At 36.2% G+C, this 15,119-nt stretch overlaps 1 protein-coding gene across 3 annotated transcripts in view; it reads left to right on the top strand.

Moving 5' to 3' along the window:
* The first annotated feature begins 78 nt into the window (after positions 1–78).
* Positions 79–15,119, top strand: part of PUS10 (pseudouridine synthase 10) — a 71,448-nt gene continuing 56,407 nt past the window's right edge. For 2 of the 3 annotated variants that reach the window (XR_007150704.1, XM_047851424.1), the window contains exons 1-4: positions 218–296; positions 4,036–4,176; positions 7,254–7,517; positions 8,255–8,341. Coding sequence is in view for 2 of the 3 variants with exons in the window: in XM_047851424.1 (XP_047707380.1) it covers positions 4,051–4,176; positions 7,254–7,517; positions 8,255–8,341 (477 nt within the window). In the remaining variant the exon portion in view is untranslated. Of the gene's footprint in view, positions 297–4,035; positions 4,177–7,253; positions 7,518–8,254; positions 8,342–15,119 lie in introns of all 3 variants that reach the window. The other variant, XM_047851425.1, reaches the window with a different exon arrangement.

Here is a 15,119-nt window from a genome sequence, read left to right as displayed (position 1 = left end):
GGACTAGTCTGGCTCTGGCGGGGTGTTGGATCCCACCGACTCCTACCCCAGAAGGGGTGGGGATGGGGTGAGGGGTTGGGGCGGTGCACCAGGCAATTTTTCTGGTTTCCCTACAAACGAGAAGGGGAGAGAGTTCATTCAGGCCCTGCGAGAGGACCTGGTACTTTCGTTCTAAAGCTCTCGTTTCCTCGGGGAACAGAATTGCTACACGCAGTAGGTACGTTGTCTTTAGTCTTCCCCGTTCCCTCTGGGAGCCGGAAGGGGTTAAACCTTAGGCTCCGGCGTCGCGGGAGAAGGTGAGGCTGGAAGGTCCGAGGGGTGGGAGTGCGGCTTGGGCGCTGGAGAGGTTTGGATGGAGGGGGTCGTTTCCTTTCTGCTGGAGCGACCTTGTTAGCAAGGAGGGGTGAGTGGGAAGTTTCTTGGACCTGACTGAAGGGGGTAAGGGCTTGCTTGGCCGAAGGAGAGACTCGAGGTTAGATCTTGGATGAATTTCCGAGACTAGAGTACATTCTGCAGCTGAGTGTAACGGTAGAGCAATGAAGTTCTGAAAATACACTTCTCCCCACCCCCATGAGACGAATGACACCCTTCTCTGTGGAAATGAGTGTTAAAAGATCACGGGATGTGAGACTCAGTCTGGCCATTTTGGTGTTTTTTCACTCGCCCTTGCCCCTTCTCTGTTTGCAACGAATGGTTGCAGTTGTCGTCCAAGAGGTGAAAATAAAGTCCACCGTCCTCTCCAGGTATCATTGTTTTGTGGAGAAGGGACCCGAAACCCGCAGGGACGCTGACACGTGGGAGGAAGTTCTGTTGCAATGACTTGTTCCGATTCTGTCTGTAAAACAAGCGAAAAGAAAAAAAAAATCTTAAGAAAGGCAACCAACAATGAAAAGCGTACAGTATGGGATACATTTCTCAGGGCTTGCTTTCAAAGATAATAAACCTTATATGAAACAACTTATTTCTGATGTCTTATGAAATCCTTTCAGTGCTGTACATCAAAATAAAACAACCAACCTTAAGGCATAACGCATTTCCTCCTTTTAATGTTAACATGCCAACTTGCTTGAGAAGTTGCTAGATTGTTGCTAAATGAAAATAATCTTGAGAGGGTTTGGAAGACTGCTCCATTAGTAACACATAAACGCCAAAGAGAGGGTTTTGTTTTCTCTTTTAAGACCTTCAAATTACGTGGGGCAGGAGGTTTCCTAATTCTGGAACAGGTTTGGGAACTTCTCAGAGCCAAAAGATTGTAATGTGTCATGTATTGACTTTGCATCCTACTTTTAAGTGTGCTTATTGGAGAAATAAACAGTCTTTGAGCCAAAGGAAAGAAAGCATTCCCCCCCCTTTTTTTTTCAATTAAAAAGTTGTTTTTACTTTAGTGTACTTGATAGTGTTACATTAGTTTCAGGTGTAAAACATTGTGATTCAACTTCTCTATGTTGATATTCCGTGCTCACAAGTGTAGCTACCATCTGTCAGCCGACAACCTATTGTAATATCATTGCCTTTTATTCCCGTGACTTATTTCATAGACTTATTCCATAACCGGAGGAAGCCTGTATTTCTCACTCCCCTTCCCTTTGGCAACCATCAATTTGTTCTTTTCTCATTTTGTTTTTGTTAAAAAAAATTTTTTTTTTAATTTCACTTATAGGTGAAATCATATGGTATTTATCTTTCTTAGTTGGAGTCATTTCAGTTGGCATAATAAACTGTTAGGTCTGTCCGTGTTGTTGCAAATGGAACGATCTTATCCTTAGAATGCATCCATTTGTTTTTAAGTTTATTTATTTATTTTGAGAGAGAGACAGAAAGAGAATCAATCCCAAGCAGGCTCCTCCCTGTCAGCAAGAAGCCCACGTGGGGTTTGATCCACAAACTGTGAGATCATGACCTGGGCAGAAATCAAGAGTTAGATTAACGGAATGAGCCACCCAGGTGCCCCTAAGAAAGCATCCATTTTAATAAAAATATTTAACTTAAGTCCCCAGGGAAATCTTTGATACAAAGTGACCTTTTAAAGAACTTACTCATCCACTTATTTATCAGGGAGGAGGGTTTGTTTCTCTTTCTGAGTTAAAGATTAATTCTGAATTAAATGAAATCTTTGGCCTTAACTAATGGAAAGGAGAAAAAAAGAGTGAGACAGAAATAGTTTCTCTGGGAAGGGAGTGCAATCAGGGACATACTTTAAATGCTGATAATCAGCCCCTCAGTGAATGCCACCCCTTGTCACTATCAAACTAGCAGATTAAATGGACTGGCGGAAGGAGTTCATATCACTTATATGATGATGACCACACAGAGCTTCTCTATGTACAAAGTGTTCTCCAAATACTCTTGTGTCATTTCATGAAAATGGCCTCGAGCCCAAATGTACTTAGGCAACCCTAAATCAGAGCTTCAGTCTCAGTGTCTCAGTTCTCGCTGGTGTATCCAGGCATGTCTGAGTTTCTTCTCTTTCTGCCTACCAGCTCCCATATTGTATTCACCTGAGTTAGAACTCAGCCAGAGAGAGTCTGTTTTTTGTAGTCCTGGCTGCTGAACTGATTTTTATGGTGAAGGGTTCTAAGATACACTCTACCTGCCTTCCTCACTCTTTATGTGAAGGGTATGCTGTTAAGTGTCCATGAACATTTAAAAACTTGCAAGTAAGAGTGGGTTCTAAAGGGTTGGAAAACAAGCTAATTCTAAGAATCACATCTTCAGAGTAAGGAGTTGGTAAGAGCTTTACCTTCCCACAAATTTTAAGCAAGTTCATTTGGATTATAAAACTGCACAAATTAAAAAGTGCCACTGTTTTTTTTTTTAATGTTTTATTTATTTTTGAGACACACACACACAAACACAGAGTGTGAGTGGGGGAGGGGCAGAGAGAGAGAGGGAGACACAGAAATGGAAACAGGCTCCAGGCTCTTAGCTGTCAGCACAGAGCCCGATTTGGGGCTCAAACCAACGAAGTGTGAGATCATGACTGGAGCCTAAGTTGGATGCTTAACTGACTGAGCCACCCAGGCGCCTCTCAAAAAATGCTACTGTTTTTTATCTGCATGACCATAGTTATACCATCCCACAATACTGCCATGCAATTATTGTTTTATAAAATATTGCCAGTTCCTCATTTTAAAGTAATATGAGGTGGTACAATAATCAGAATATCTATATTTGAGAAACAGAATGATTATGTAATTTAATTTTAGAGAAATATTTGAGAAACAGAATGATTATGTAATTTAATTTTAGTAATTTAATTTTATTTGGCAATAAGAGTTTTATATTGGATATTACCCCATTCTCTTGTATTTGTTTCTAAGGGAGGTTATTCAAATTGCAAAAAGTAGCAACTTGTGGTAGATAATAGTTACTCTAAATTATTTTGCATGTAATTTGTGGGTTTTTTTTTTTTTTTTTGGTGGGGGGAGGTTTTACTTGTGCATCAGAGGAGCAGGTTTTTCTCATTTTCCTAATGGTTATCATTTAGTTATTTCATCAAACTATAATTGGTATTTTTAGATCGACTGGTCAATTTGTTTTAAATACTTGACTGCTTAGCTATCAGTAAGGCTAGTAAAATATTATATAGACTGCTCCGATTATTTTTTCCTAGCAAACTCATTTTTAATTTCTAATAGGGAAAATTTATTGAATTTACTACTCTGTGTTCCCAAACAGCCCTGAATGGTATAAAATAACAAAATTTCACTCTGCATTCTTTGTTTGAATTACCCTCCTCAGAGACAACTGTTCTTGATTATTTTTATTTCTTTTGATTGATTTAGTTAAATTGACGTACTTTATCAATAATCCAGAATGCTAAGCTAAATTCCTTGACAATTAGAAACTTTTACCTGATCCATCTAATAAATGTCTTTCAAGTTTATGTTTAAATATGCATAAAATGAGAGGGATATTGTTGAAGAGTATGAAATAGTGTTTTCAAATTAAAGCTAGTTTTTATCCCTAAAGGTGACAGATTTGTCTGTGAAAGTAAAACACGAAAGATATTCATTACTTTTTCTTTCTTTCTAGTGATAATTATTTAATATGTTTCCACTGACTGAGGAAAATAAGCATGTGGCCCAGTTGTTGCTCAGTACTGGTACCTGTCCAAGATGTATCTTCAGATTCTGTGGTGTGGATTTTCATGCACCTTACAAACGTCCCTACAAGGTACTTTCATTTTGTTTCTAAAGAAAGTTTCTCTATTCTAAAATGAATACCTGTACATTTGGGGGAAAGTATCCATAGCTCTTAATTAAATTAAAAAAAACTATAATAAAGTAATTCCTGATGATGGTAATTATGGAATTTCCACTAGACCATAAAAGTGTAAGTTCCTTCTTAAGTGATTATATCTGACACTTAATGTAGTGGGATCTTTGTGAAGCACATCCCTGGTGTATGTAATGTTTGTATATACTTCTCCCAAAGAGTAGACAGATATCAAAAAATAGTACTTCTAACCAGATGTTAGTAATATATGTGACAGGAGAATGACAGTCCTGAGATCTTCTATTAAGTGGAAGATCTATTAAGTGTAGATTTGGCTGCATTTTTTTCTTTTTATGTTTTCTGTATTACCATTTGTACTTACAAATAGGTATTTGTAACCCTCTAGAAGTAAATGCTTACCATCATCATTTTTTACTATTAATAACAACAAAAATAATATACAGGGATCTTTGACATTTATGATAATATACAGAGGTTTGACTAGCAATACTTTCACATAAAATATGTAACATATTTTGTGAAATATACTTGATTCTACTAGTGATGGTCTTTTTAGGGACAATAATTATATATATGTGAATATATACCTATATTAACAGTAATATACACACGCACACTCTGTTTCTTACAATTTACGATTTTTTTACATGTTTATTTACTTTTGAGGGAGAGTGGGGGGTGGGGGATAAGGGAGGGGAGACAGAAGATCTGAAGCAGGCTGTATGCTGACAGCACAGAGCCTGATACAGGGCTAGAACTCACAAACTGGAGATCATGCCCTGAGCTGAAGTCAGACACTTAACCAACTGAACTGCCCAGGCACCCCATTTTACAGTTTTTAAAAATTGTTCAGGAGTTAGAAATATAAGTCATTTCCCTTATGTATTAGTTGTTTCTATTATTTTGGAAATAATAATTATATCCAGTGTTCATATAACATTATTATATGTCAAGCTCTCATTTAATCCTAATAATAACCTATCAGGTAAGTACATACTATGATTGTCTCTATTTTCAGATGAAGAAACTGAGGCACAGAGAGGTAAACAACCTGCCCAATTTACACAGCTATTAAGTGAGCAAGCTAGGATATGAACTATCTGTCTGAATCCAAAGCCTAGAATTTGGAGCTAGAAGACATGGATTTGAATCCCAGTTCCAGCTTCAGTTTTCTCCTCTCTAAATGGGATTGATGATAACATCCACCTCACAGGATTTTAAGGGACAGTATCTAATAAAGTATGTGAAAACACTTTGAAAATGGTACATATGCTATGATGATTAATATATATGTGTATATTTGTTTATACACACTGTGACTATAAAGTAATAAGACTGGTTTTGTATAACTCTCCTTACACATTTTTTCAGACACATTATTTTATCATTCTATGCATTTGTCGTAAGATTTAAAAAATATATCTTATAAAGACACTTAGTCTTACCAACTTTTATTTGTATCATTTTATGTAAATATGAAAATATTTGAAGACTTTTTTTGTAATATACTTAGGTTTTGATCTGTTCTAGTCATATTACTATTTATGTACCCATACACATGTACTATGTTATACTGACATTATAGAATTTAGGTAATAAACATTTGTGTAGGTCACAATATACCTATATGTGTGTGTATATATGAATATTTCTGTTAAAGATGAAATAGGGGAGCTAATGTCTTAATAAAATAAATTAGATTTGTTTGAGTGTAAGATTTTTTATTCTTTAGAGCTAGTAAATTGTAACCTGAGTGAATTTCAAAATTATATTTATTCAACAACTGAATAATAAAATCTGTCTAATGTAGGCAAAACAGAAAGAAAGTCCTCTGAGTTTTTAGATGAATGGAATGCCTGAAATATGAGAACAGTTTCAAAGAAATGCAACTTTTAACATTCTACTACAAAGGGTGACAGAAATTAGGCAAACCAGAGTGTAGTAGAAGCCTTCTTTCAATTAATGCATACATGGTTTTTGTAATTATGGTGCCTAATTTCAGCATTGCCAGCATCTGTTGTTTACCTTTGTTTAGTAATTCGTCTTGAAATTATTTTTACTTAATATACGTATAATCTCTATTTTTTCAGAACTCATATTAAATGAATATTGTACAAATGAGGTTTTAGTGCTTGTGAGATTATTAAATAACCTAGCAATAATAGAATTCAGTTTGTATTTCTATTTGTTAATAATTAGAAGCGAAGCTTTTTTAAAATCTAAAATTAGCAAGTGAATGATCCTCATGACATAACTACAAACCAAATTACAGGCATACTTCAGAGATATAGAGATTTGGTTCCAGGTTACCGAACTAAAGCAAATATCACAATGAAGTGAGTCAAATTAATTTTTTGGTTTCCCAGTGCATATGAAACTCATGTTTTCACTATACTGTAGTCTTTTAAGTGTGTAATAGCATTATGTCTAAAATGTACGTAATTAAAAAATAATTTATTGCTAAAAAATGCTAACCATCAGCTGAGCTTCCAGAGAGTCATAACACCTGGTCACAGATCACTATAAAAAATATAATAATGGAAAGGTTTGAAATATTGTGAGAATTACTAAAATGTGACACAGAGACACAAAGTGAGCAAATGTTGGAAAAATGGTGCTGATAGACTTGCTTGATGCAAGGTTGCCACAAAACTTCAATTTGTAAACACACAGTATCTGCAAAGCAGAATAAACTGAAACACAGTAAAACGGGTTACACCTGTAATAAATTTGTTAATGGAACCTTTCTGCGTCAGATTTAGGACTTTAGCTTCACTGATATATGAAACTCTTTTGGAAAAATATTCACACATATATTGGAGGAGTTACAGATAATTCTCTTTTAAATTCCCCAGAAAGCCAATGCAGGATAGTAAGGTTAATTGATTTCTCCAAAATTGATATAAATCAACATTGTATAAGTCTGTGATATATAGTAATTTCACTCCTGTTTTCATCCTAACCTTAAGGGCATTGTCAAAAGGTTATTACTTTTTTCCAAATTAACTTTCCAGGAGTTGCTCAATGAACTACAGAAATTTTTGGAAACTGAAAAAGAGGAATTAATTTCGGATGTTCCAAACCCACCTCCCAAGAAAATTCGACTACAAGAACTAGAAGATGGGATTGATGGGATTGATAATCTGAGTCAAAATGGAGAGGGGAGGGTCTCCATTTTGGAAGATGGTAGCATTGCTTCTAAGAACTCAAATTTAAATGTATGCAATGTATGTCTAGGAATTCTTCAAGAATTCTGTGAAAAAGAGTTCATTAAAAAGGTAAATAATCTGTTTTTTTATTATATGTGCAATTATGTAGAAATTTTCAGTCTTAAGGCCTAGAATTCTTGAATCTAAAGGAGCAATACCATTCACTTCAACTTGTTTAACACCAATGGATCATTAAAACATTTTTACATTTTTTTGAAAAAACAAGCCGACTCTTTTCAAATTACGTTATTAACAAGATATCTGAAAATTAATGAAATATGTGTCCTTGTGTTTGTCATGAGTGCTACTCAACTGAAGAAAATATAGCAGTTTCCTTCTGCTGTTTAACATAGTTAGGAGTTAGAGAAAAGCTCTTAGTCATACCTATTAGTGTCTTGAAATGACAAGTGTTACCGTCTTGTGGAAGGTACATGATTGAATGTGGGGTGGCCTTTTGTTTCTTAGCTGTCAGGAGTGCCAAATTTGGCTTTATTTTGCTTAAAAATATTTTTTAAATTAGGAGGTGATCTAATATAAAACTATTTTGACGTTTCACAGATTGTTCTGCAAGTGAATCCTGGCTGTTTTGAACCTTGTGATATCAGTTGTTCAGGTTATAGTTAGCAAATATTTGATTTCAGGATGTTTCTGAGAATTCCCAAAGGTGAAAGTTTAGAAGTGTAGTGTGATCTCCTAGACCAAAATCCATGTTATGAAGATTAGTGTAAAACTTGCAGCAATTCCTGAGAATTTATAGAATACTGTTTTATGTAATAAAAAAATGCTTTTATGTAATACTTTTTTAGGTGTGCCAAAAAGTTGAGGCCTCTGGTTTTGAATTTACCAACTTGGTATTTTCAGTCTCCTTCCCACCACAGCTATCTGTAAGAGAGGTAAGGTCATTTAAATGCATGAAACTATATGTGAAATGCATGCTAGAAATTTCTCAAAAAATGGAGATGTAAAAATATGCCTTACCATATTTTCTACTTGTTGTGTACTTATTGAATAATTGATGATTGAAAGCATGGCATTATTATAGCTGCTTAATAATGTTGAATGAATGGATGAAAAAAAGGAATTATTGATTAAGTTAGTTTATCATAGGACTGTCTCTCTTTTATTTATTTTTTTAGTTTTTAATATTTATTGTGTCAGCAGGGCTGAGAATATCACATGGTTTCAGTCTTCTGTGGGAAGTTATATAATAAAAGCCTAGCGCCTTTAAACATGAAAAACATCCCAAAGGCCAGGAGTCCTCTAAAGGAATTGAAAGGTAGAGATTTCAGAGAATTTCTCTCATTTCAATATGTAAAGTGACTAGTTTAAGTCACTTTTTGAAGACTTAGTGAAGAGAACAGTGTTCCTTGTGCCATTAAAAGGACTGTCTTTTTTTTTTTTTTAAAGGTCCTCATTCTGTAGCAGATATTCATTGAGCTTTAGATCTGTGTGAGGCATGTTGATCAGAGAAAGAGATTTGACCAGGACTTCAGAAATGTTTTGGGGCAGTTGTATACATTTTATAATGGTCTTGGGATGGGATCATTTCAGTTATGATGAACCTTCTTATTTTCTGGAGTCCATGGAAAAAGGGAGAGAAATGGCCTCATGTTTAACTTTTTTCCTTTGTTAAGTGAAAAAAATAATAGTAGTCATTACTGTAACATTCTTGTATGTCAAAACTGACATGAAAACATAAAACTATCTTTGTTAATACTGTTAAATGAATTATAGGGAGAATGACCCCTGTAATCTCAAATTATAACAATGAGTTCTAAACATATTCATTTATGGGTGTAAGGTGTCTTTTCCCTAAGAATCTAAAAGTGTCAGCAGAACATTATATCTTATACCATCACTCTCCTTGGTTGAGCAAAGTATGTTGTAGCAAATTCTATGTTTATTAGCCTCCAAAAGGCCGAAGATTAACTTACGACTTGTTGAAGCTGGTTGAATGACAAAGAGCTGGGAGGTGAAAAAGAGTAGAGTGTTTTTAAATAGTATCTCTGTCGATGACAAGATGGCTGAACTAATAGAATAAAGCGGATGATGATGAGGTACAGAGGTTTATAAACACATAAAATCATTTTCTAGTGAATCATCAAAGCGTTTTTCACGGATAGGTCATTTTCTGAATCCAGTTTTGGTAGCAAGAAACCGGCTTCCGAAAGCTAAGTAACTCATAAAAAGTTGCAGTGTTTGAGTAATAAAAATAGAAATATGAGCATATTTTCTAAGTGCGGTTATATATCTTACCACCAAGTTCTTCATCTCAAAGTTTATATTTTGACATTAAAATTTGTATTTTCCATTTTTATCACTTAAGTGATCATTTTAACATATCCATTTAATAGTTATTGAATACTTATGAAGTATTTATATTCCATATTACAAACAGAATATTTCTAATTCTGCTTAAACTTTATTTACTTTTTAAAAAATATTTATTCATTTTTGAGAGAGAGAGCGAGCAAGTGAGCATGAGCAGGGGAGGGGCAGAGAGCAAGGGAGACAGAGGATCCAAAGCAGGCTCTGCCCTGACAGAAGTGAGCCTGATGTGGGGCTCGAACTTATAAATTACAAGGTCATGAGCTGAGCCAAAGTCAGATGCTCAACCGACTGAGGCACCCAAGAACCCTTCTATTTACTTTTTATAACTGATTTTAACCACAAAACTATTTAGCAGAAATATGTGAGCATTCCAGTTATTGCAGAATTAATACATTTCCACAGAATAGTGTGTTCAGTGACTCATTGTTTTCCTTTATTTTTTTATTATTTTTTTTAATGTTTGTTTATTTCTGAGACAGAGAGAGAGAGAGAGAGAGCATGAGTGAGGGAGGGGCAGAGAGAGAGGGAGACACAGAATCCAAAGCAGGCTCCAGGCTCTGAGCTGTCAGCACAGAGCCTGACGTGGGGCTCGAACTCACAAACCATGAGATCATGACCTGAGCCGAAGTCGGTCTCTCAACTGACTGAGCCACCCAGGTGCGCCTCGTTGTATTCCTTTATATTGAGTAATACATTTTTACCCATTCTTTTCTTAAGAATATTAATTATTCAAAAAGTATGCAGTCCTACATGCTGTATACTATGCAGGTTTTTTCAGCAAATTGTGTTTATGGTTCATTTTGTGATTTTCTTTCATTATTACGTGTTGTCACTTTCTTGTATTGCTGTCTTTTATTACTTCTTTGGAGTTAAGATATGATATGTAGGCCAGAGTGGATATAAATTGCTATTCAAACTAGTTAACATATGTGTTACATATCCCATTTTAAACAAATTACACATTTTTCGTGTATTCTTGCATTTTGAATATAAATTCTTGACTTCTCTAGTGACATGTTTCTTCTACATTGTAGTTTTTCAACTTAGAGCTTATAAAGCTTAGAACTTATTTTTCTGTGTGTAAGATAAACATTAATATGTGTGGAATTGATTGATGCTAGTTATCTCATAATTCAGAGTGGAATACACAATTGAGTGAATTTGAATGATTCAGTGTTTTCTACTTCTAAAGAAAAAAATTATGATCACAGATACATTGAGTTGAAAACAAATAACTTTTTATCAACATGGTAATAGTGTATGTCTCCTTACTAAAGAACTAAGGGAAAGGATGAGCTCAACTAAAGGTGTTTTTTTTTAATCAAAGTATTAAATTTATATTAATTCTTCCATATTTGGCCCTATCAATCCCTTCTGGCTACAGCTATAGTTTTTATTTATCATCATTATAAATGCACTAATTTAAAAGCTTAGGAAGAAAAGCTTGCAGTTGATATAATCATCATCTTGCACTGAGTTTGGGAGAATATGGAGGGAGAGGTAGAATACATCTGTGTGTGTTTTCCTAGGAACTGTCTTATCTGGTTGGGACAGTTTTAGACTGAATAGTGCCGAAGAGGAGGAAAACAAGCAAATTAACTGGTAAAACCCTGTTAGACATCAAGTAATACATGGTAAGCAGAATAAATGGAAGCAGTATTCAGGGACTCACAAAAGACAAATCTTGAACCTAGCTGGATATAATACTTAGAGGCTCCAAAGTCTTTATAACAGTACACAAAATTCGAATGATAAGGTTGAGATTATAAGGGATAGTATATCATGTATATCATTTATAAGTATATCATTACCATAATGATGACTTTGTGGATTTGGGCTCACCACTTGAATGTAACAAAGGAAGGATGAGTTTTTTTATGAGAATCAGATTTGTTAAGAGGAGAGATATGATGGTGTGATATGGCAAGAAATTATATACCTGCATTGAGATCAGAGATCCTGTGAGTGGAAGAATGCTGAACACCATCCAGAGGAGAATAAAAGGAGAGAGACGGGATAGACACAGGCATGGAAGTGTGTTGTATGGCCAAAGAAGAGGTGATGAGTTGCAAACATAAGAGAGTCATAAAGGTTAGTGTTTACAGTAGTATCAGGGACTCCCAGTGTCTAGGCACTTGATGCAAATCACATTTGGTTAAAAGCACATTGATGGCTTTTGAATTGGAACAGTGTCTTCTCCTAAAGTAGTGGTTCTCAAACTCTAATGTGCATAGGACTCATTTGGAGAGTTTCCCAGGCCCCATCCTTAGAGATTGTGATGAGTAGGTCGGTTGGACCCATGAATTTGTGTTTCTAACAAGTTCATGGGGGGTGTTGGTGTTGCTGGTGTTGCTACAAAGGACCACACCATGAGAACCACTGTCCTAAAGGATAATGGCAGAAATAATCTAGTCTGATAATAAACTGAGAACTTTTTAAAATTTATATTCTTTTTTTTAAATTAAAGTTTATTTATTTTTGACAGATAGAGAGAGAGAGACAGAGCATGAGTGGGGGAGGGGCAGAGAGAGGGAGACACAGAATCCAAAGCAGGCTCCAGGCTCCGAGCTGCCAGCACAGAGCCCGATGTGGGGCTCGAACTCACAGACTGCGAGATCATGATCTGGGCTGAAGTCGGATGCTCAACTGACTGAGCCACCCAGGCGCCCCTAAAATTTATATTCTTGACAGGAAGAGAGAAACAAGCATAATGAGAATATATTGTACACTTTTTTTTTTTTAATCCTACACTTTTGATAGGTAGATGTCAAACAGTCCAAAGAAAAGGGAGTCAGAGAAAAATGGCAGAGGAATCTGGGCTGGAAGATAAAAGGATTCAGAGGTTCAGAGAAAGTGCAATTCAGACTTTAATTAAAACCAAATTATCCCAACCAATAAAAGAAAGTTTAAGGATAAAAATGCATCTCAACGAAGAAGAAATTGGGGGATCTCTTTCTCTCTGTATTTATATAAACATTTGTATTTATACATTTATATGTATTTATCTTTTATTGTAGAAAATTACAAAAGTAGCAAGGCTAGCCTAATGAGCCCTTAAGTATATATCATCCAACTCCAGTTGTAATTTTTTTTTGCCATACTGAAGTCAGTTTCCAAAAAAAGAGATGGGAAAGGTAAAGTCAGAGTAATGCAGATATAAGGAGGAGGCTTAGGTCTGTAATAGCAACTGGAAAATAAAATCTCTAATGAGTAGAAGCTTGCAAGAATTGCTAAGGAAGACTTGGGGTACTTTATGATTATAGGAAGAAAGAGATGAAAAAGGGGATGTGTCTGCTATTTGGAACTGATAGTATATTGCTGATGGATGATACAGAGAAAGTGGAACTTCTGAAAATCTTATTTTGCTTCTGTCCTTCCTATGAAGGAAAATGATGTCCAACCTAAATGGGTAGAATGATCATTGCCTGGTGAGGGAGAGGGAGAGCTCCACATGGTGAAGCTGCTCTAAATGGGTTCAGGTATTTGGGCCTGGTTGGATGACGTTCCAGGGTGGATTGAGAAAGAACTTGCAGTTGTCCATGATCTTTGAGAGCTTTTAAAAGATAGCAGATTTTCCAAAATCTGGAAGACAGAGAAGGGCAGCCCCAGTTTTCTAAAGGTGGTTTTGTTAACTACTAACTGGGGAGCTTGACCCTAAACTCCTGGCAGTATTCTAGATCAAGAACTAAAAAGTTAATTGTGGGCACCGAGGGTAAGGAAAACTTGGTGAACACACCAAGCAGATTATGTGAAAAAATTATAAACAAATTATGAACAAATTAAGAACAAATTATGTCTGCATCATTTCTTCCTTTTATAGGCTAGCAGGACTATAAAAGGGATTTAGCTAGTGATTTGACCAGGTTTCTTTCTCTTTTTTTTTTTTTTTTAAATTTTTTTTTCAACGTTTATTTATTTTTGGGACAGAGAGAGACAGATCATGAACAGGGGAGGGGCAGAGAGAGAGGGAGACACAGAATCGGAAACAGGCTCCAGGCTCCGAGCCATCAGCCCAGAGCCCGACGTGGGGCTCGAACTCACGGACCGCGAGATCGTGACCTGGCTGAAGTCGGACGCTTAACCGACTGCGCCACCCAGGTGCCCCAGACCAGGTTTCTTTCTCATGATAACTTCCTGTGGCAGGAAACATGAACAGAATGTGAAGACAATTGGGTGGGTTGTATGTGGCTGGACATACCCAAAAGGAACTGATTAGTAACTGATTTCAACCTGGACAGTGTTTCTTTGAGTGTACTCTGCTGATTGAAACCCACTTGGAGAAAGGTGTTGAAAGCAGATTGCCGGGCCTTGTCTTAAACCTCCTCAATCAGAATCTCCAGATATAGGGCATAGAAACCCTTCTACAATTAAAGTACACACCGAAATTCAAGAATCACGCAACTTCAGAGAGATTTCTGATGTGCTGCGAGGTTTTTTTCAGATGTCTCATTCATGATTTCTACTAGTGGTGCTATAATGGTAGCACTGCAGATGTGCATGACACAGAGTTAAAAATATAGCAGATAGGCTGAGTGTTAGACTTGAGATCTGAAAGATCTCAAGAATAGGGAAAATCTAACAAGTTGAAATTTAACAGGAGTAAACATAAGTTCTTATACATGGGTTTAGAAAACCACTGCCAACTACAGGACAGAGTGGGAATGGCTTAAAAGCTGTGTTTATAGACAAGGTGTGGGTGTTTTAGTTAATAGCCTGGTAAGAATTAGGGGACTGATGTGGATAACCTCTTTGGACTTCAGTACAGATATGAAAGTGTAGTATCTGGAGAGATGAAGGTGATGGTCCGTCTGGTTTTACTCAGTGCTGACCATTCATGGACTGCCATATGCAGATGGAACATATTACTTTAGGAGGAACAGGGACAAATGGAAAGGCGTTATGTGATAGTCCACCTCCTAATCCTTGAAACCGGGGAATATGTTACTTTACGTGGGAAAAAAGGGGGGGAGGTGATTTTATGGATGTAATTAAGATTAAGGATCCTGAGATGGAGAAATTATCCTGAATTCTCTGAGTGAGCTCAGCATAACTATATGAGCCCTTAAAAGTACCCTTCTTGGCTGAGGTCAAGGAAATGGATTCTCTTAGCCTACATCCTCCAGAAAGGAATACAGCCCTGTTGACAGCTTGATTTTAGCCCAGTGAGACCCATGTTGGACTTCTGACCTAAAGAACTATAAGATAATAAATTCATATTGCTTTAAACCACTTTGTAGTGGATTTGTTATAGTAGCAAAAGAAAACAAATACCCATTAAGAGGAGTGCATTCCAAATGGTGGACACATCTGAAACCTGGTCAGGGAGCCACTGTTGAAGGA

The sequence above is a fragment of the Prionailurus viverrinus genome, chromosome A3 (assembly GCF_022837055.1).
Source record: "Prionailurus viverrinus isolate Anna chromosome A3, UM_Priviv_1.0, whole genome shotgun sequence".
Lineage (NCBI taxonomy): Eukaryota > Metazoa > Chordata > Mammalia > Carnivora > Felidae > Prionailurus > Prionailurus viverrinus.
The sequence above is the reverse complement of the archived record's forward strand: the minus strand, read 5'-3'. Positions and strand labels throughout refer to the sequence as shown.